We start from the raw sequence: 22,402 nt of genomic DNA on the forward strand, positions 1-22,402 counted from the left end.
GCACACATCACTCTCATACTTAAAAAGCCCTCCCTGGACCCCACCAACCTGAACAACTTAAGACCCATCTCCCTGCTGCCATTCAGCTCTAAACGCCTAGAACACCTAGTCTACAATCGCCTGAGCTCCCACCTCACCGACAACAACCTTCTCGACTCTTTACAGTCTGGCTTTCGCTCTCTACACTCCACTGAAACTGCCCTACTAAAACTCACTAATGATCTACTAACTGCTAAAACAAATGGCCACTACTCCGTACTCTTACTACTCAAACTCTCCGCGGCATTTGATACGGTTGACCATCCCCTCCTCAAAAAACTCCACTCTCTTGGCCTCAGAGACTCTGCCCTCTCCTGGTTCTCCTCCTACCTATCACAGCGCTCCTTCAGTGTTACCTATAATGCTGCCACCTCCTCTTCACTCCCTCTCTCCATAGGGGTCCCTCAAGGTTCTGTCCTTGGACCCCTTCTCTTCTCCATCTACACCTCCTCCCTTGGTCAACTGATAAGCTCCCAAGGTTTCAATTACCATCTCTATGCTGATGACACACAAAGTTATCTTTCTACCCCTCACCTCACCCCTTCAGTCTTCACTCGCATTACTAGCCTACTAAGTGACATATCAGCATGGATGTCGCTCCACTTCCTCAAACCTCCAAAACTCAGCTCTTAGTATTCGCCCCATCCCGTACTCCCTGCGCTGACTTCTCCATCAAGATCGATAACACAATCATCAGTCCCTCCCCTCATGCCAGGGTACTAGGTGTAATCCTAGACTCACATCTGTCCTTTCAGCCCCAGATCCAATCGCTGTCCAACTCTTGTAGACTTCACCTCTGCAACATCTCCAAGATACGATCTTTCCGAACCTCAGAAACCAATAAGCAACTTATTCACTCCCTTGTTATATCTCGCCTTGACTATTGTAACTCCCTCCTCATTGGCCTACCTCTTCGCAGGCTATCCCCTCTTCAGTCTATCATGAATGCTGCTGCCAGACTTATCCACCTTACTAACCTTTCTGTATCTGCCACCCCTCTCTGCCAATCCCTCAACTGGCTTTCCGTTGCCCAACGGATAAAATTCAAAACACTAACAATGACATATAAAGCCATTTATAGCTCTGCCCCAAATTACATCACCAATCTTGTCTCCAAATATCACCCAAACCGCACTCTCCGCTCCTCGCAAGACCTCCTACTCTCTAGCTCCCTTGTCTCCTCCTCCCATGCTCATCTCCAGGACTTCTCCAGGGATTCCCCCATCCTCTGGAACTCTCTACCCCAATCTATAAGACTATCGCCTACTCTGCTCACTTTTAGGCGATCTCTGAAAACCTATCTCTTCAGGGAAGCCTATCCTGCCCTCAGCTAATACTGGAATCTTCTACTCTTTCAACTACTCCATCCCCCACAGTTACTACCTTTTGTACCACTAACCCCTCCCTTCTAGATTGTAAGCTCCAAGGAGCAGGGCCCTCTAATCCCTCTTGTTTTGAACTGTATCGTTACTGTATTGCCTCCCACTATAATGTAAAGCACTGAGCAAACTGTTGGCGCTATATAAATCCTGTATAATAATAATAATAAGCTTAGGTGGTCAACTCATTGCGGTGAGTGAGGTTTTGGAGGGGAGCACGAGTAACAGCACGTATCACACCTACTTGTCAAGATCACCAGTTTATCACCAAGTCACTATTGTATTTAAACTGTGGAAGGTGCTTTGTACACATTTATTGCATCGATACACATTGACCCTTTTTTAGGGACATTTTTCAGCACATAATATAGTGTGTATTTGGGAAAAGTGTTTCGTAGTCCCATTAATATTTATATGTTGGTACATAGGGTTTTTCACTTTATATCTCATGATTTTCACCACAATCAGTATTATATCTACTAAAGAGTGTCACACAGGTATCCTCATTATAGAGGGAGGTGCACTGTTGTACAATGCACCACAGAGGTGTGTGGTGTGTAGAATTACTCAAATTGAGGAGACAGGTCATTGCAGCATGGCACACACTATAGGTATTTTTGCATTTTTAGAGATGTGATCACATATTTGCATACTGAGGAGGGAGGTGCATTGTAGCACCATACACTCATCCAATCACGTTAATATTTTTTGTGGATTCACATACACACTTATCACTTATGAGTGGCAGCGCAACATTCCAATTGATTAATTACCACAAACATTTGTGTTAATTGCTAGCAGCAGCCCACAGATCCTTACCTTTGCGTTGTGCAGGATTTTCAATTTTCAAATAATACCTCTATAATGTGTACTTGTCTCAATTAAGAGCACGACTTGTCATTTCTGTCTACTGCTTTGTTCCTCTGCTATCAGCATGAATCACTTCTGACAAGTTTTCCTAACAACAAGAGAAAACTGGTGACAGGGGAGAGAGCTCCAGCACACAGTTTGTGATTGACAGCCTCAGCTCTGTTCCTTTGTGAAGGTGGGTGTGTCCTTTCCCTCCAATCAGCTTTCAGAGCTCTCCTAACTGAGCTCTGCAGTGTGTAATTTTGAGCTCTCCGCCCCCTTTTTTCTGACAGCTCAGACATGCTTTTTTTTAACATTCTAGACTTTGAACAGGTGTAGAGAAGAAAAGTTTGCAGACAAACAGGTACAGCTTATGAAGGAGGATTTGTTTCATATCTGTGTATCACTTGAGGCCAGTCACTTCACTGGGTATATGTAATGGTTTACAACCGCTTTAAGGCTCCATGCAAACTAGCTTTTTTTTACGTTCAAAAAATGCTGGGAAAAATGCTGGTAATTAGTAGCATTCAGAAACATTTTAGGAGCGTTAGCATTTTATTATAATTTTTACAGTACATGTAGAGGAAAAAAGCAAGAGTAAAAAGCTGTTAGGAGCGTTTTAGTAGCGTTTAACAGTGTTTAGGAGCATTTAGCGTTTTTTTCTGCTGGAAGAACTCTCCAAAAAACTCATCAAAAACAATTATTTTCTGCTCCTAGATGTTGAAGCTGAAAAAATGCTAATACCCTAAAGTAGTGTGCATGGACACATAGGATAACACTATTTAGCTTCTAGGAGCAGAAAAAAATATGCCGATAATAGCTTCTAGGAGCTTAAAAAAATGCATGGAGTCTGAGAGACAGTCATTACCCCGTAACAGTTGGCAGTACAGGTACTACCTGAACAAAGACCTTCATGGAAAAAATATTTTAATTAAATCTGCAGGTTTAAAATGATTAATAACTTCTGAAATTTCTATATTAACTTCTTGCCGACCGCGCATAGCCGAATGACGGCTTCACCGCGGCCGGCCAGTTCTGAGTGGACGTCATATGACGTCCTCCCAGAACGCGCTCTCCTGCGCGCCCCAGGGGGCGCGCACCCGGCGATCTCCGTGATCGCTGTGTCCTACGGACACAGCTGATCACGTGATGTGGTGAAAGGCCGATCCCACCGGCCTTTTACCACGTGATCAGCGGTGTCCAATGACACGCTGATCACAGGGAAATGCAAGTGCCGGTTCTCGGCTGCACTTTCCTCACGCTGTCAGATCGTGAGGAAAGTACTGCCGAGAACCGGCAGTTGTCAGAGCGGGGATCGGCACCGATCATCAGGGCACTGATGATCAGTGCCCTGATGATCGGTGCCCAGCAGTGACACCCGCAAGTTCCGCCCAGCAGTGCGCCCACTAGCCCCGCCCACCCGTTCCCAGCAGTGCCCCCACCTGTGCCCAGCAGTGCCCCCACCTGTGCCCAGCAGTGCACCCACCTGTGCCACTCTGCAGTGCCACCTACCTGTGCCCAGAAGTGCCACCTACATGTGCCCAGCAGTGCCACCCACCTGTGCCCACCCACCTGTGCCCACCAGTGCCACCCACCTGTGCCCACCAGTGCCACCCACCTGTGCCCACCCACCAGTGCTGCCCACCAGTGCCACCCACCAGTGCAGCCCAGCAGTGCTGCCAGTCAGTGCCACCAGTCAGTGCCCAGGGGTTGTGCCAGTCAGTGCCGCCAGTCAGTGCCCAGAAGTGATGCCAGTCAGTGCCGTCTATCAGTACCCATCATCAGTGTCACCTATCAGTGCTGCCTATCAGTGCTGCATATCAGTGCCGCCTATCCGTGACCCCTAATTAGTGCTGTCTATCAGTGCCGCCTATCCGTGCCACCTCATTAGTACTGCCTATCAGTGCCCTTTAGTGCTGCCTATCAGTGCCCATCAGTGCCGCCTATCAGTGCCCATCAGTGCCGCCTCATCAACGCAAATCAGTGAAGGAGAAAAAATACCTGTTTGAAAAATTTTATAAAAGAAACAAATAAACTTTTTTTTTTTTTCAAATTTTTTGCACTTTTTTTAATTTATAGCGCAAAAAGTAAAGCGCCCAGTGGCGATTAAATACCACCAAAAGAAAGCTCTATTTGTGAGAAAAAAATGATCAAAATTTCATATGGGTACAATGTTGCATGACCGCGCAATTGTCAATCAAAGTGCGGCAGCGCTGAAAGCTGAAAATTGGCCTGGTAAGGAAGGGGGTATAAGTGCCTGGTAGGCAAGTGGTTAATGTTTATGTGAGAATGTATGTCTCCTTCAAGGTGAATACCCACTAAAGCACTAGGGGAAATTAAAAATTAGATTGGCGCTTGCACACGACTGGATGAATGAAGTGAACACAGCTTCACCTTGATCACTAAGCTAAATGGAATTCCACTTTGAAAACTGACCATTAATAAGTCCAGTGTATTTTTGTGGAGTCCATGTTTTCTCTGTGCAGTAAAATGACATCTATAAAAATCCTTAATCTGGAAGCCTTTATACAACCCATACAGATTTACGGTAATTGTTCATAATTTCAAATTTTGCTTTGGACAGGGAAAACCTTTTGAGTCTGATGTTTTCTTTGAAATGTATGTATGACAGTGATGATATAATACTGTTTTGCTTTCAGGCATTTTCCCTTTAATGTCATTATATTACTCTGGAATTGGCAGCATAAGGAAACACTGTCCAGCAGTGTGTAACTAGACAGATGGCCTTTGTGATCCTACAATGACTGATCTACGTTTATGTTGGTGTCCAAGAGACTGGAGTTGTATTTTCTCAGGGCAAGTCTTGCAGTGGCGAAAAGTAACACATGAAGAGAATATTAGAATGTATCTAAAAGCAAGGTATGTCCCAGAATGCTCCTGACATTTAAACTATGCCTAATCAATAGCGTTGCCTAAAATTGCAGGCAACAGTGTCTCCCTAATGCCCAAACACCCATTATAGGGTGCCAGAACTGTCCCAAGATCTCAGCGCCAAAAAAGCTAGCTGGTTACCTGACAGTTCTTGGTTTCTTAAATTACAGGGAGAACCATGGAAAGTGAGGAGTTTGGATCAATCTGGTATACCAACTGTAACAAGAACTGGCAACTACAAAATATTCTACCATTGTCTAAATGCCTAGCTATTTATTGTATTAAGTTGGTATGGTGCAGGACTAGAAAGCCATCAGTCTTAGTGCAGCTGTATATGGAAAGGGAAGTTCCACTTTTCCTCCTCCACCAACATGTCTATACTTACCTGCTCTGTGCAATGCTTTTGCACAGAGCAGCCCCAATCCTCCTTTTCTGGTGCTCCAGGCCCCTCTTCTTCAATGGGAGCTCCCACAGAAAGCCACTTTCCATGGGGGCACCTATGCGGGCTCGCTCCCAAGCCACCCTTTCTACGTCCATTGACACAGAGTGGGTGGCTTGGCCCCACCCCCTGCTCCCGTATCATAGCATTTGATTGACAGCAGTGAGCTAACATATGATTGACAGCAACGGCCGACAGCCAATGGCTGGATCCAATCAGGCTCAGGTAAGAAAAAAAAGGGGGGGGGGGGGGGCTGCAGCACAGAAGGTTTTTCACTTAAACATATAGAATGCATTAAGATGAAAAACCTAACATATGACTGGCAGCAACAGCCGACAGCCAATGGCGGGATCAAATCAGGCTCAGGTAAAAAAAAAAGGGGGGGGGGGGCTGCAGCACAGAAGGTGTCTATACTTACCTGCTCTGTGCAATGCTTTTGCACAGAGCAGCCCCACTCCTCCTCTTCTGGTGCTCCAGGCCCCTCTTCTTCAATGGGTGCTCCCACAAAAAGCTACTTTCCATGGGGGCGCCTATGCAGGCTCGCTCCCAAGCCACCCTATCTACGTCCATTGACACAGAGTGGGTGGCTTGGCCCCACCCCCTGCTCCCATATCATAGCATTTGATTGACAGCAGTGAGCTAACATATGATTGACAGCAACGGCCGACAGCCAATGGCAATGGCTTGGCCCCACCCCCTGCTCCCATATCATAGCATTTGTTTGACAGCAGTGAGCTAACATATGACTGGCAGCAACAGCCGACAGCCAATGGCTGGATCAAATCAGGCTCAGGTAAAAAAAAAAAAAGGGGGGGGGCTGCAGCACAGAAGGTTTTTCACTTAAACATATAGAATGCATTAAGGTAAAAAACCTTAAGGCTGTAGAACCACTTTAACTTGACACCTACTCAATATTACTAGGACTTAGTACTTGTTGGCCTGGAACTAGCTGAAGATAAGGGACAAGTTACCTCAGCAATTTAGCTTCCTGAACAAGCAGTGAAAGATAATGCGTCCCAGCACTGTAACTGTGCCAAAGTTAGAAAGTCCATTCAATTTACCTTAGTTTGAAGTCTATACTTCATTTCAGCAAGGAATTAAGAGTTCCTCACCAGGGGGTGTTTTGGGAGTCTCTTGTGTATGCACAAAACTGTGAACTACAACCTTGTCGGGATTGAAAACTGTTACTTTAAGTAAGGAAGCTTCCATTCAGTGCTTGCAATTCATGGATTAGTTTACAGTTTGACTTTTTTTTTTTTTACATATTAGTACTGTGAAAGTGTTATAAAAAAGTACTCAGTTTTCGGTGGGGTGCCTCAAATAGGAGGTTTAGAGCAAAATTTTGCTTACTAATGAATAATTCTTGCCAAAGGGCAAGTGTCGATGGGCAAATACAGGATGTCTCAGCTGTATTCAGCTTACATTTGAGATAAAATTGAGAGTTCCCTCACAGGTGCCTTTGACCTGCAGTTGTTCTTCTAACCTGCAGATGTCCTCCTAAACTGTATGAAGCCTCAAGCTGCTTATGTCTTCTCATTGACAGGGAGAAAGCACTCCTGATGTGAATGGAAGTCTATGTACACAATCCTTTAGACGAATATCTCCATAGAAATGTAGTAAAGCAAATTTGATAGTATAGGACCAGCTTAAAAGTTCCCTTTCTCAGTATAAAGCAGTTACAGTTATTATATAGCACATGTGTCAAACACAAGGCCTGCAGGCCAAATCTGGCCCGCCTGGCCATTTCATGTGCCCCTTGCCCCTCTCCTGCAGCTGCAGCACTCCCATTGTCTTTGCCTCTACCTTGTCTCAGCAGTTGGCAACAGAGAAGACAGAACTCCTCCACCAGATTCCGTGTTTCACTGTGCAAAGGTGGAGAGGCATGTCTCTGCCCCCCCCGCACTCGTCTCAGCAGTCAGCAGCAGAGAAGAGGACAGAACTCCTCCTACAGATCCTGCGCCTCTCTGTGCAGCAGCAGCACCCCCTCATCTCCATCTCCACGGTCTTATCATTCAGCAGATTCCAGCAACTGACTCCAGCCCTCCTCCAGACCCTGCACTTTCTGCTTCCCGGGTCCACCCCCAGCTTCCTTCTGGCAGCAGCACCAGGCAAGGGGTGTGTACTATGAAGTGCTTTCAGAGCTAGTTGTTGCTAAAACCAGTAATAATTGCATGCAGAGGCATTTATTTAATATGAAAAAGAGTAGACACATTTATATAGTCCTACAGGGACAACCGGCCCTTTGAGTGCAACCATAATGCTGATGCAGCCGTTGATGAAATTGAGTCTGACACCCCAGTTTTACAGATAAAGATTCTCCCTGCTCCCCCCCCCCTTCCCACAAGAGTCAAAGACTCATTTAGTCTAGGAGTGGAAGATTAAGGAGTAAATGCTTACATAACTTGTTACTCCAGCCCTCCAGCGAAGTGACCAGTCTTTCTCAGCCTGTTCTATAAGCTGTGACCAGCTCCAGTCGCAATCCAGCCATCTTGCCATACAACAAAGGGTTAGGTCCCATGTTTTTCGTGATGACGGAGAGGCTCCATCTAAGGACTGGAGCTTTGGGCACAGTAGCAGAGCACTGGAGGGGGGGGGGGTTGTAAAGTAACTGATAGAACCTCTTCAACTCTCCCTTAGACATAATGAGTAATTAACCTTTGCACTGTGAGGGGGGCCCATGAGCACAAGCATAAATTTATCATAAACAGGTTCATATATGCTTGACATGACACTAAAAATAGTCAAAAGCTTAAATGTGTAATGTAGAAACAATTTTTTAATACGCACGAATAACTTACTTGCAATGCTTCTTTAGTACCAAAGACTTTGGCATAGTATTCACATATTCTTTTCTTTCTATACACAGTAGAAAGTAAAAAAAAAATGTACATTTTACTTAAAAAACAAAGAGTAAACATAAATCGTTGGTTTAAATTATTACCTAATTATAAAGAATTGGATAGTAAGAAAATAAAATGGTAAAAAAATATTTGGACATGAACACAAGCAGGACGCAGTCTTGGATACTTACCTAAGTGCCAAAAACATATAATGTAAAACTGAGACATTGACATACTTTGCTCACACTGAGACATATTTTATAAAACACCAGCATACATTAGCTTACCACTGTAAGAGTTAGAGGTTTTCAACCAAACTGTAGTTATGGCACATTCAAGGTTAAACATACTATAACAGTCATGAAGCATTCAAAAAGTGGATAAATTGCATTTGCATTATTTTGTTGTTTTTAACCTCTTCACGCCGGCCGCACATAAATGTGCGGCCTCCCGGCATCTGGGCCTAGACACCGAGCGGCCGCACATTTGCGTTCAATGATAAAAAAACATATATGCTGAGGGCGTGCTCCCTACGCACTCCCAGCACACATGTCTGGTACTCATGGAAAGGTCCCGGTCTTCTCTTTCGATTGGGACCTTTCCCGATCATGTCACCGCCGTGACGAAGTGTCGTGGCAGTCACATGATCCCTAAACCCCGCCCTGCCAGTCCCGCCTCCCGGCTTCTGAAACTCTTAAAGGGCTGGGAGGTGCCGGCATGAAGGGGTTAAAAAACTAGGCCCCATTCAGACCATCTCAGCACACAGACGGCCAGTGTATGAAGGAGCGATGTCAGCCCTTCACTGGCGATCTGCCCAGAGGTAGAGAATCGGGGGAACTGCAAACGAAGCAGCTGTAATTTACTGCTGCTTAGTAAACTGTGTGTTTGACTGATTTCTTACTGTAATCTTGCGAGATTATAGTAACAGCAGCCGTTTTCTAGTGTTCAAAGCATTTGTAGATTGCTCCTCTCCTCGTTAGGAGAAGCAATTCTACACTGCTTCATGAACAAGCATTCAGAAGAGAACTGTCTCCTCTGAGAATGCCAGAGAACTGAGCAGCATTTACTGCTGCATGATAAAAGGACACTTATATTGCCAAAAGTATTGGGACGCCTGCCTTTACACGCACATGAACTTTAATGGCATCCCAGTTTTAGTCCATAGGGTTCAATATTGAGTTGGCCCACCCTTTGCAGCTATAACAGCTTACATTCTTCTTGGAAGGCTGTCCACAAGGTTTAGGAGTGTGTCTATGGGAATGTCCCATTATTCCAGAAGCGCATTTGTGCAGTCAGGCACTGATGTCGGAGAAGAAGGCTTGGCTTGCAGTCTCCACTCTAATTTATCCCAAAAGTGTTCTATTGGGTTGAGGTCAGGACTCTGTGCAGGTCAGTCAAGTTCCTGCACCCCAAACTGTCTCATTCATGTCTTTATGGACCTTGCTTTGTGCACTGGTGTGCAGCCATGTTGAAACAGGAAGAGGACATCCCCAAACTGTTCCCACAAAGTTGGGAGCATAAATTGTCCAAAATGTCTTGGTATGCTGATGCTTTAAGAGTTCCCTTCACTGGAACTAAGGGGCCAAGCTCAACCCCTGAAAAACAACCTCACACCATATATCCCCCTTCATTGAACTTTACACTTGGAACAATGCAGTCAGGTAAGTACCATTCTCCTTGCAACCGCCAAACCCAGACATGTCCATTCGATTTCCAGATAGAGAAGCGTGATTCGTCCTCCAGAGACCACGTCTCCACTGCTCTAGAGTCCAGTGGTGGCATACTTTACACCACTGCATCCGACGCTTTGCATTGCACTTGGTGATGTAAGGCTTGGATGCAGCTGCTCAGCCATGGAAACCCATTCCATGAAGCTCTCTATGTATTGTTGTTGTGCTAATCTGAAGGTCTTTAGCTCTGCATACAGTTGGAAACTTCTGCTCACTGTGCGCTTCAGCATGCGCTGACACCGCTCTCACATTTCACATGGCCTTCCACTTCGTTGCTGAATTGCTGTTGTTCCCAGTTGCTTCCACTTTGTTGTAATGCTACTAACAGTTGATCGTGGATTATTTAGTAGCAAGGAAATTTCAAGGATTGACTTATTGCACAGGTGGCAACCTATCACTGTACCACGCTTGAATTCACTGAGCTTCTGAGAGCGATCCAGATGCTTTCACACATGTTTCTAGAAGCAGTCTGCATGCCTAGGTACTTGATTTTATACACCTGAATCCAATGATTTGGAGGGCTGTCCCAATACGTTTGGCAATATAGTGTATGTTCCTGCACTGCAGGATGCATAGTAGCACACATACAGTACATAGATGTTAATGAACTCTGTAAAAAGGCACACTAAATTGCAGCACATAAATGTAAACCAGCCAGATAAGAGAGAATGGGCTTTCTACCTGAAGTACATTTGCATTTATACGCATGCAAATGTATGAAGACATTTGCATGCATTTTTAGGTAACAAGCCTATTGCACAACATAAAAAAACACATGACGCGTCAAAATGTGTTAAAAATGCATTACCACATGAGCAAAAAGTGCATCAATGTGCATTGAAAAATGCCTTGTGTGTGAGGATTGGGACTTGACATTCGGTGCTGAGCTGCATGTGTTTTCATACGTAGTCGGGTGTGTTCTTCTGCACCCTCTTGTGACTGCAGAGCCATTCCGGGCACTTGGGTGTTTATACATTTTGGAAGTGAATATTTACTGTTTTGTTAAAATAAAAGAAGGATATAATGCAGTCTGTCTCTAGCATTAACAAATCCATGTTTCTGGGTCACTCTGTAACATCGTTGAATTACCTGTTGATCTTGCTGTACTCTTTTTTTTTTTTTTTTTATAACAGGGTGACAACAATGTTCGTTCTGCATTGAAACTCCACAGCAGCATTGTTACCCCAGGAAAATGACATGTATGTTCTAATGGACTTTAAGTAAGAGACAAACAAATCAGCCAAAGTGAATGTAACACTTTTTAAGGAGTTTTAAGCCATAAGAGTAAAAGCTGATTGTTGTAAGCACCCCACTTTCATTTGCTTTGTCCCAACTCCTGTAATTTTTATATTTGTCCATAGGTTCTAGAGCTATATTATACCTCTAAATCCTAATTGGAAAGATCAATGATCGTCAGCAACCCTGCTAAATCATATTACAAGCTATATACATGTCAGCCAACTGTTTGCAGGACCAACTAAAATAACCATACCTGTCTTCCTTGGTAAGATGTGTCAGTGCAGTGGCCCTCCTGGATAAAATAAAGCTGAAAAAAATGAAACAGAATGAGAAAAAAAAAAAATCTAAAAAAAAGTGCAATTAGCCTTCCAAGACAATCCAATCTAAAGCCTTTTAATACTTTTATGAAGTAAAACTAGTTTATATGCAACTCAACCTAGAAGGCTGAAGACAACTGAGGACAGAGTGTGAGTGAGGGATGCCATGGACCTACTCCCTGACTATTGTGACCTGCGCTCATAATGTTTTAATGAAGAGAACATCACAGATGTCATCATCTCCGTACTGCTTTCTTGATCATCCAGGACCAAGCCACTCCCAGAAAAGACTGGAAAAAGGCCCTGAAGCAAGTCATGCTCCTAGACAAAAAACACCAGCATAGAAAGACACTGCTAGGGTGACAGAGTCCTGCGGGTCATTGGCTTTAAACAAAATTCATAACTGCAAAGACATTTTTTTTTATCATTTTGGACAGAGTAAGAGAGGGTTATACCTCCTATCAGTTTCTTGCCATCTGTGTCCCATTAGGGAGATTTACCTTCACTTCCTGTCCCATAGACAAAACAGGATGTGAGAGGAAATCCCTGCAAATTAAGGGAATTTCTTCATGCCCCCCAGTCTACCCGGAAATAGTGTCCCCATTGGAAGATTTCCCCTCTATTACTGTTCTGGGGACAACCCGAAATTTGGGATTTTCTTTTCCTTTCACTTTTGATGATAACATTAACAGAATAAATAGAGGGTGAAGCTCGCTAACAGGGGCATAGAAAGAAATGAAAAACCTAACAGGTGTTCTAATCCATCTCTACTCTGTCCAAAACTAAAAAAAAAATGTTTTGCATTAACTTATACTTTAATTTTAATTAGTAGGGTCGTTCTTTTGTCACCAACCAGCTCAACAAACCTCAGCTGTAAAATCAAAGGAGCCAAGTGGAAAATTATCAGCTAAAACAGATGAAGTTGCTGTTTGGATATTCAGGCAGCCGTGGGGGATGACATAGGGGATTCCTCCATCCATGCTGTTTAGCATTGATAGAGGTTGATAGAATTCTTTGTTCACCTTGCAGGCAGATTGAAAGAAGCCTATATGTGTAAGGCTAGACTAAGCCAGATAGCTCTTGGAAAGACAGATAACCTTTTCTTACCCCATGATGGCTGGGCAAGAACCATCAGGTTTGGTGTCATCCAGTGCAATCTCAACAGGAGTGTTTTCATCCTCAATGAACATAGCACCACAGTAATCTTAGAGGAAGGAATGCCATAAATCAAAAGAATATTTACAGAAATGGATCCTTTTACATCATATAGGTGGTTAAACAGTAGTACATTACAACAAACTCACTTGTTAAAATATGCAAATAGGGCACTTTAAAGCACATGAGGCATATTTCTTAGTGAATGCCTTATAGTTTTCATTTTCTATTGCTACTTCATTTAAATAACTGTCAAATATTTGGCTTAGGATTTCATGGCAAAATCAAAATGATATAATTGCTACTTCATGTCCATTTTTAACCACAAAGTTATGGTATACTAGAAATTTTAAAATGATAAAAAGTACTGTTTTTAATTAACAGCTACCTGACTTTATTCTTACAAGAAAACTGTACCTTTGGTAGACTTTGTTCTTTAAGGCATGCCACACTTCTCTGACAGCAGCTCACATGATTCACTACTTACCTTAGTCCCATTTCCAATTATCTTCACTGTGCGACCATGCATGGAGCCCCCCAGCCTTTCTTACAAATGCAGTCTCAGTACTCATGGTAGTCTCATTTTATCCTACTGAGAATAGATCCCTCCATGGGAATTTAACTGGGCTGCATTGCACATGCGCACAAAGAGGACACGGAAGGATGCTTCCAAAAGGAAGGCTGTTTGGCTCCTGGCAGTGTTGCAAAGTCAAGGTTGCTGAAACAGGGTTGAAGCTAAGTATTGGACAAGGCAGGCTGCTCTTAGTGGGGGCATATCTTAAAGGACAATTTGTACCAAAAGGTACAGTTGACCTTTAAAGCGATACTTCAGGCTAACAGAAAATGGCTGAAAGAAATACAGTATACGTGACCTGATTTACATTGTTCTAAAAACTAGTTGTATATGGGGAAGTGCCATGTCTGTTTAGCTTGTCGAAACCGGCAAGAGGACTTTTTAGAAACCTTCATCTGCCATTGTGCTTGTTGGCCTAAAACCTCTGTTTTTAATGCCATTTGTTAGACAGTGTATTTTTTTTACTTTTGCTTACTAGCTGGCAAGTGTGCTTAGAAATACATTTTATTGTGTTGACTTTGTGCAAAGCCCCTTGTCAGGACCTAGATTTGAACCCAGGACCTCTGCTATGTCTGGCAGTAGCTCTTCTTGCTGAGGCACCTGCGATGCTGGACAGTTCCCTGCGTGATCCCTTGGAAAAACTTCTTTTCTATCTTGTTTATGGTGAACCTTGAACTCCTTGCTCCTCCCATGAACTAACTATTTAAGCCATGCCTTTTCGGTTTGTCAAATTATTATGTGCTTCTCCAGCCAAAAGATTGTTCCTGCCGCCGTCTGCCTCTTCATTACCATTTGTTACTGACCTTTGGCTTGTTCCTTGACTACTCTTCTGGTTGATCCCAACCTGCAACCATTTCTTACCAACCTCTGTCTTGTTCCTCAACTATACTTCTGCTTGATCCTAGCCTGCAGCCACTTTTTACTGACCTTTGGCTTGTTTACCAACTACGCTTTTTCTTGACCCCCACCTGCTACTGCACCCTGGCTTGCTAACCTCCTGGTGGGGAGACCCTGAGGACTGCAACCTGGCACTAGCACGCAGCACAACCCATATCCACCATCAAGAGCTCTGGTGAAGACTGGTTAGTGCTTAGACCCCACACCTCGGGTGAGCCTGTGTCACTGGCCAGGGGAATCTTCTCATGTATTTTTCCTGCTTGATCCTTCCACTGCTATAGCCACTGTCCTCCGAAACTGACCCCCTGAGTGCACGTTACTCTAAACCATAGTTATAAGTTGGGGCAATTGTCATTTTGTTTAGAATTGTTTTATCTACTTAAATATTTGCATCCCAGGCTGTCTTGTTTTTTAAAGGACAAGTTCACCTTTTCAAGCAGAATTTCACTTTTCATGATAAATAGAAGTGTTTTCCAATGCCATTTCTGGCCCAGCCTGTCCAGTGTGCTTTTCTCTTACCTACCACATCCACAGGTCATTTAATTTTTTTGTCAGTTTCTGTGAGACTTTGAATGGATTTCCAGATTGAATAATTTCCTGTAGATGGTCTCTCAGCATTCAGTTCCTGTAGGCCACTTCCCAGAAGCCTTCACTTCCTTGTTGCATCACAGAAGAGGGTGTGATAGGGTGTATTCACCACTCTGGACCACACCTCCCTCATTACAATACTACCTTCTTCCCATCAGCTATGTAGTACAAAAGTCTGTCTGATCTGATACCAATTGAATAGACTGTTCAGGTGTGTCCTCCTATTCTTGTAACGGAAGTTGTACAGAGATTGTACAGTACATTGCATAGTGTATGGCCATCTTTATACAAGTACAGTGAGGCAAAAAAGTATTTAGTCAGCCACCAATTGTGCAAGTTCTCCCACTTAAAAAGATGAGAGAGGCCTGTAATTGGCATCATAGGTAGACCTCAACTGTGAGACAAAATGAGAAAAAAAATCCAGACAATCACATTGGCTGATTTGGAAAGAATTTATTTGCAAATTATGGTGGAAAATAAGTATTTGGTCAAATATCAATCGTGTTTGGAGGAGAGAGAATGCTGAGTTGCATCCAAAGACTAAATACTTTTTTGCCCCGCTGTACATAGGAGGGAGAGGATGGAGAAACTCAGTTGTCAGGCCCAGTTCACATCTCCATGTAGTGAAGACTCACATTCCCGCACGTGTTTGTTTTGGGTGTTTTGGAGCGTTTTCACTTGTCACGCATAGGGCAGCCCATTCACTGGAATGGGCTATCCTACACACAACAATCGCCCCAGAACAATTTTTGAAGTGGAACACTGCACGTTACTGACATTTTTGGTGTGTTTGCTGTACTTGGGGTACCTTTAACATGTAATGACAACACAAACACAATGCCCATTTGTAGCATGTTTCTGAAACACATGGCAAAGCATGCATTTTCTATGCAGATTGCCATGTGTTCAGAATCACACAGATGTAAATGGAACCTCTTTGTTCTGTGTAAACGCACCAATTTCAGTCTCAGGGCCCATTCACATCAAGAATAGAGGAAGCACATGTTTTTTGGCTCATTTTGCCAGTGACACACAAAGGGCAGCCCATTCATTTCAAGGGGCTGTGCTACATGTGGCAAAGTCGCTCATAAAAATTTTGGCGTGGTGCGTGTTGCACGTTTTTTACTGCACATTTTGCTGCATTTGTCATCAGTTTTTTTTTATATGGCAAAATGTGTGCTTGTTTCTGTGTTTGGTGCGCCGTTAACAATTAATGACACTGAAAGTGCAACTAGTTAATTCTAGGTGTATAAATGTGGCCATACACTATACAATCTGATTGTACAATCCTCTTTAGATTTACCAAAACTATATAACAGAAGGCACAGCATCTATCCAATCACTCTATATCTGATCAAGCAGGCTTTCATTACATCAGGGGTGTCCCGTGGGCTGCATGCATCCTGAGCCCATCTGAAGGGATGCTGGGGTGGCCAGGCAAATGCATGTGGGGAGATAACCCTGGGATGCTGTGAAAAAATAGTTGAGGGGTGAAGGGTGTGGGCTAATGAAATCATCTGGTAATCTGCTTCTGGGGTCCTACTGGCTCCTCTGCCTCTGTCTACATTCCAGGAATTGAAAAAGCTTTCTAAGAAATTTTCCAAGGGCTAAAGTAAGGCCTTGCTCTCCAGATCATAGAGAGTTTGAATATTTTTACAACTGAAGCACATTAATGGTATATTGGTGCGTAGGTGAGATGGGTTTTATTTTTTTTTTTTAAAGTCAACTTAGCCTTTAAAAAGCTTTCATCAGACAGCACAGTCATGTGTGTATCCTTCTTGCAGGCTGCACTGTAATTACGCAATACAGTCCCTGCTGCTTCTGGATAGTGAAGCAGCAACACATTGATTGTGTCATTGCAATAGGCACATTTATAATGTTAAAATGACAGCCCCGTGCTAAGCAATAGAGACACAATTGGTTCAGAGTGCTGACTCTCCTTTTCCCAGTGTAAACTTTACTCTGCAGGGGATTACCAGAGATTGCTACCAAAACAAATGTAGATGTTTGTGCTAACTGAATGTTAAACACGTTTAATTTTTTTGTTTTTCATGGGTAGCTTTAATGTTGTTCGGAGTTCAACTTTATAAATCTAAATCTATATAACCGAAAATTAACTTGTACCAATAATATAAAAAAAAAATCTCATCTATAGCTCACAGTAAACTAGACTTTTTAATTGACTGTTTACCCAGTTTTCTCCAAAATGATTCCTTGTAGTACATCATGGTTTTTATAACAGATCCCATGGGAAGTCTCTGTATTAGCTGATTTCTAGTGGCTGGCAACTCTGGATTGAAATGGATTTTGGTAGTTAGACCTGGCGGTATAGCACTGATAACATACTTGGCCTGAAAGAAAGCAAACATTAAAAAAACAATTATATTAGCATTTGTCATTAAATCCTATACCTAAAAGTATATATGTAATCATTTTTAAATGATGCTTTAATGATTACTAAAATAATTTCTGATGTGTAATATACTTAAAGTGTGCCTTTAATTTCATAGTACCACTGCAAAGAAACAAGGTAAAAATGTAGTTTGAGTAATGATGTTTTAGGGGCTTATTTACAGAGCTGAGGAGATACCGTTGCTTGACACTGCAGTGTTTACTCCACGGTGCCTGTGGTGTCCCATGGACTTCTCTCTACTTAAAGCGGTTGTAAAGGAATTACAATAACAAACATGTCTATACTTACCTGCTCTGTGCAATTGAATTGCACAGAGCAGCCCGAGTCTCTCGCCGGCGCCCCTGGCTCCTCCTCTCTTGCTGGTGCCTCCAACAGGAAGTAGATTTCCACAGGGGCACTTATGCGGGCACACTCCCGAGTCCTGCTGCTGTGTCTATTGACATGGACAGTGGAAATCAGCCCCACCCCTCACTCCCTTGTCACTGGAGTTGATTGACAGGAGCGGAAGCCAATAGCTCCTGCTGCTATCAATCTGCCCAGTGAAGAGGGGCAAAGCCAGGAGAGCCGCAGCTCTCATGCACAATGCTGGATCACGATGGGGCTCAGGTAAGTATGGGAGGCATTCTGTTACACAGAAGATTTTCTACCTTGATGCATAGAATGCATTAAGGTAAAAAACCTTCAGGCTTTAGAATCACTTTAAGGCTGCAATGATTGGAGCAGAGACACTTTGACAGGTTATGTAACTGAACTCTCCTACTAATTTTTTTCTTCACTTACTGTGCAAATCCTTTAAATCCTTTGGGACTATTCACACCACTGTGCTGGTGTCCTACTGTCCTGCATGCTGCATCTTTGGTATGCTTTTCAAAACCACACCAAAAAGGCACCTCCCCATCAATATGAAAAGCATATGCATCAAAATTGCACTGCAGTTGCCTCACAGGTGCATGCTAGGAGTCAGGCAACCAGAAAATGCACTGTAAATGCATCAAAAACACATGCATTTTTCATACATTTTTTCAATAGAGCACTGTGAAAGCAGCCTAAATGTGCATTTTTTTTACTGTTTAAGGCATCAGAAATTTTGCTATAGGACCATACCCCTGATTTCTAGATGGGGCCCTTAAGATATATCTGAAGTCAGTGTATTCTTGTTTGGGTGAATTAGTGGGATTATTCCAGAAAGGGGGTTGGAACTGTCATCTGATTTAAAATTTCTATATCTTACAATTTAGTCTGTTTATTCTTTAAAAGATCACCAAACTCACCAATTTATTGTTTAGCAAGGCCATGTTAAATTGCATACATTAAAAATATCTAGTGTTAATACTGTGATACACTTTTTCATCTTTGATAAATTATTATATTATTATTATACAGGATTTATATAGCGCCAACAGTTTGCGCAGCACTTTACAAAATGAAGGTAGACATTACAGTTACAATACAATTTGGTACAAGAGGAAACAGAGGGCCCTGCTCGTTATAGCTTCCAATCATATATCAAGCAGCATTATCACATGTAGTAATATTTCTTGATTTGCCACTTTTGAAAGTGCTGTTTCATGGATCAGGAGTTTAGTCTGCTGCAAATGAAAGACACTTTAATTATATATTAACCCCTCACCACAGCTGTTAAGCAACTGCACATTTCACATTGTGTTTAGTCTACATGCCTAGAAACTGAACCTTGTGAACTTCCCCTTACAAAGTACAACATCCTCAATTACAATACTTCCCATTTTCCCATACCACATAAGACTGTACACAGGTTACTGAGATTTTTAGTCTATCCATGGCTGAATTATTATTTTATTATTATTATACAGTATTTATAAAGCGCCAATAGTTCGCTCAGCGCTGTACATTACAAAGGGGGACAGAACATGTGACAGAACAATACCAATACAATGCAAAACATGAGGGGATTGAGGGCCCTGCTCTTTGGAGCTTACAATCTAGGAGGGAGGGGATAGTGGTACAGGAGGAGATAGCTGTGGGGGATGGAGTGGTAGGAATAGTGGAGGAGGTCGGTCAAGTTAGCAGGGGGTTAAGGTAGGCTTCCCTGAAGAGATGGGTTTTCAGGGTGCGCCTAAAGGAGAGGAGAGTAGGTGATAATCTGATGGGTTGGGGCAGGGAGTTCCAGAGGATGGGTGACACCCTGGAGAAGTCCTGCAGGCGGGCATGGGAGGAGGAGACCAGGTAACTAGAGAGAAGGAGGTCTTGTGAGGAGCGGAGTGTGCGTGCTGGGCGGTACTTGGATATTAGGTCAGTGATGTAGTTCGGGGCAGTATGGTGGGCGGCTTTGTACGTCAATGTTAGGATTTTGAATTTGATCCGTTGCGCGATCGGAAGCCAGTGGAGGGATTGGCAGAGGGGGGTGGCGGAAACGGAGTGGTTGGAAAGGTGAATGAGTCTGGCAGCCGTATTCAGGACCGACTGAAGCATTGAATGGTACATTGCTGTAGTCCTGGTTGTAAAGTACCTGTACATGGATCACTAACAGTGTACAAAACAAGACCTTCCAGTCTGCAGAGACCTTACTTCTTTTTCAACATAAGCCCTAATAAACACTGGACATTTTTTCCTCTTGCTTCAAGGGAGGAAAACTAAGCATTAAAATGGCACTTAAAGCCACATTATGTAAACACGTTTAGGCAAATGTAAGCGCATCAAGCTCTTGGGTGTTAATTCACTCCCTTGGCCAAATGCTGGCCATTGAAATGAAAATTCAAGCGCTAAACGCTCCTAGGGCTAAGTCGCGGTTAAATGCGTTTAGGTACATCAAGCATTTTTTCCCTGAAACGCTCCTCTTCTGAACGCTCTGGCCTTGGTTTTGTTCCCTCTAAACACTCCTCCCTCCCTCTAAAACATAAACAGGTTTTTGATACCTTATGTGCATGAAGTCTAAAGAATCTAATTTTCTAGATCTGAACAGCTTCAGCATGTCAGCAATATTTAAAGTGTGATCATGCTGTTATATAAATATAGAGGAGCAACTGTGTCTACTATAAAATTGACTAAAAAATGTAATCAACATCTGTGGTTTGGAAATGTAACAGTTTCAAAGTGTATCTGTAAGCAAACGGCTAGATAAATATACATAAGTTTTAACTGTTATTTGCTGAAGGATTGTCTGTTTTCCCATTCAACCTGTGTTTTTTTTTTCATTCAGAACATACCCAGGTCCTGATCTTTTACCTTTCTCCACTGTAGTCAATGTAATACAGCAGCCATTTTTCAACCATGGTGCCCAAGCACAGCAGAGAAATACACAGCAGTATGTTTCCCAAGTAAAACACACACAGCACACTTTGTAAAACAGCATACTTTGTAACACAGCACACAGTTAACCCTTTGATCGCCTCAAATGTTAACCCTTTCCTTCACAATGTCATTAGTACAGTGTCAGTGTTTTTTATTAGCAGTGATCTCTGTATTAGTGTCATTGGGATGTCAGTAGCAGTTAGTCAGTTCCCCCCAGTGTCAGAATGCCCGCCGCAGTCCCACTATAAGTCGCTGATTGCCGCATTTATTAATATTTAAAAAAAAATTAAATTCCAGTATATATACCACCATTTGTAGACACTAGAACTTTCACGTAAACCAATTAATTTACATGTACAAAGATATGTGGCAGAATACATTTTGGGCTAAATTTATGAAGAAATTTGATTAGCAAAGACCAAAGACATGTAGCAGAATACATTTTGGGTTAAATTTATGAAGAAATTTGATTTATTAATTTTTTTTACTGGATGTGTTTTTTAGCAAAAAGTCAAAAATATTGTTTTTTTTTCAAAATTGTTTTTTTTTTATAGTGCAAAAAATAAAAAACCAGAGGTGTTCAAACACCACCAAAAGAAAGCTCCATTTGTGGGAAAAAAAGAATATAAATTTCAATTGGGTGCAGTGCTGCATGACCGCGCAATTGTCAGTTAAAGTAACACAGTGCCCTATCACAAAAAATGGCCTGGTCAAGAAGGGGGATAAATCCTCTGGAGGGCAAGTGGTTAAAAGTTACCCAAATTGAAAAAATGGTTGAGAAACACTGTGATGCAGTACGGTCAAAGCTAGGATTGGAGTGTGAAAGAACAGAAGCTTATTGGTGAGGTCGTCCCTGTGTTTTGTGCTTCAATCAGCAAGCTTCATATTTAAAATTCACAACACTGACTGGCCTATACCACTCCTCCCTGAATACTAGTCCATATAAATATAGTTAGAGGTTATAATTAAAAAAAAATGTTTCTTATTTTTATTCCATCCCTGAATAAATGAGGTCTTTTTTATCTGCCAATACTTACACTTTGAAATAACAACAATATATTATTAACTAGAAAATCTACAATTTCTGGGGAAATTGTGTGAAGTGTTCTTGCAACCAACCCTAACCAAGTGATTGATGAAATGTAAGCAGTGCACATGGCAAGCCTGATAGAGTGAGAAATGCATTTCAACTTTTATTTTGCAGCTCACAGTCCAGCCTTGGTGACTCAGCTGCCTGGTGAGTCATCTTTGGTTGCTATGGCAACTCACTCAGTCAGTCACAGAAAGCTGACAGGCTTTTGTAAACACACTGCTCCAACTTGCCAACTTCACTGGCGATTGCCATCTTCAAACACTTGTAAATTTTGATGCATAGTATGTCTCTGAAATATTAAAAATGAAGGCACAGTCGCAGTTTAAAAATGTCCCTTCAAATTTCAGGTGGCTGTGAGTGAAGTTTCAATGAAAGTCAATGGGAGGGGTGAGTTGCAAACAAATGGTCATATTGTGAAAACTATCAGGAATATGGCTTAGCCGTGAACATTTTTAGTGACAGCAGGGTTAGCTGAACGTTTTGATATAAGATATGTGTAGGTGGGCTTGAAAATGAGGGAGTGATGGCAGTTTAGAAATCATGTCCTGATTTTTCAGCTCACACTCTAGCTTTTGTCAGCTCCCACTCTAGTTTTGAGCATTCCGCCATTCATTCCTATGGGACCAATTTCACCACAAAAACGGCGATATTTCTTGAACCATTTGGCGAAATGTTCCACAAAGTAATA

General features: G+C 42.6%; 1 protein-coding gene across 3 annotated transcripts in view; it reads right to left on the reverse strand.

Annotated features, from left to right (window-relative positions):
- The window catches only part of LOC149432483 (amine oxidase [flavin-containing] A-like), a 135,445-nt gene that overhangs the window by 32,259 nt on the left and 80,784 nt on the right, over nucleotides 1-22,402 (reverse strand). For all 3 annotated transcript variants that reach the window (XR_016308990.1, XM_089665132.1, XM_089665133.1), the window contains exons 8-11: nucleotides 17,130-17,289; nucleotides 12,832-12,928; nucleotides 11,661-11,714; nucleotides 8,397-8,454 (exon numbers count right to left, since the gene is read on the reverse strand). Coding sequence is in view for 2 of the 3 variants with exons in the window: in XM_089665132.1 (XP_089521258.1) it covers nucleotides 8,397-8,454; nucleotides 11,661-11,714; nucleotides 12,832-12,928; nucleotides 17,130-17,289 (369 nt within the window). In the remaining variant the exon portion in view is untranslated. The remainder of the gene's footprint in view (nucleotides 1-8,396; nucleotides 8,455-11,660; nucleotides 11,715-12,831; nucleotides 12,929-17,129; nucleotides 17,290-22,402) is intronic.

This window comes from Staurois parvus, unplaced genomic scaffold (assembly GCF_062004578.1).
Source record: "Staurois parvus isolate SC_StPar_1 unplaced genomic scaffold, SC_StPar_1.0 ptg002140l, whole genome shotgun sequence".
In the NCBI taxonomy this organism is placed as follows: domain Eukaryota; kingdom Metazoa; phylum Chordata; class Amphibia; order Anura; family Ranidae; genus Staurois; species Staurois parvus.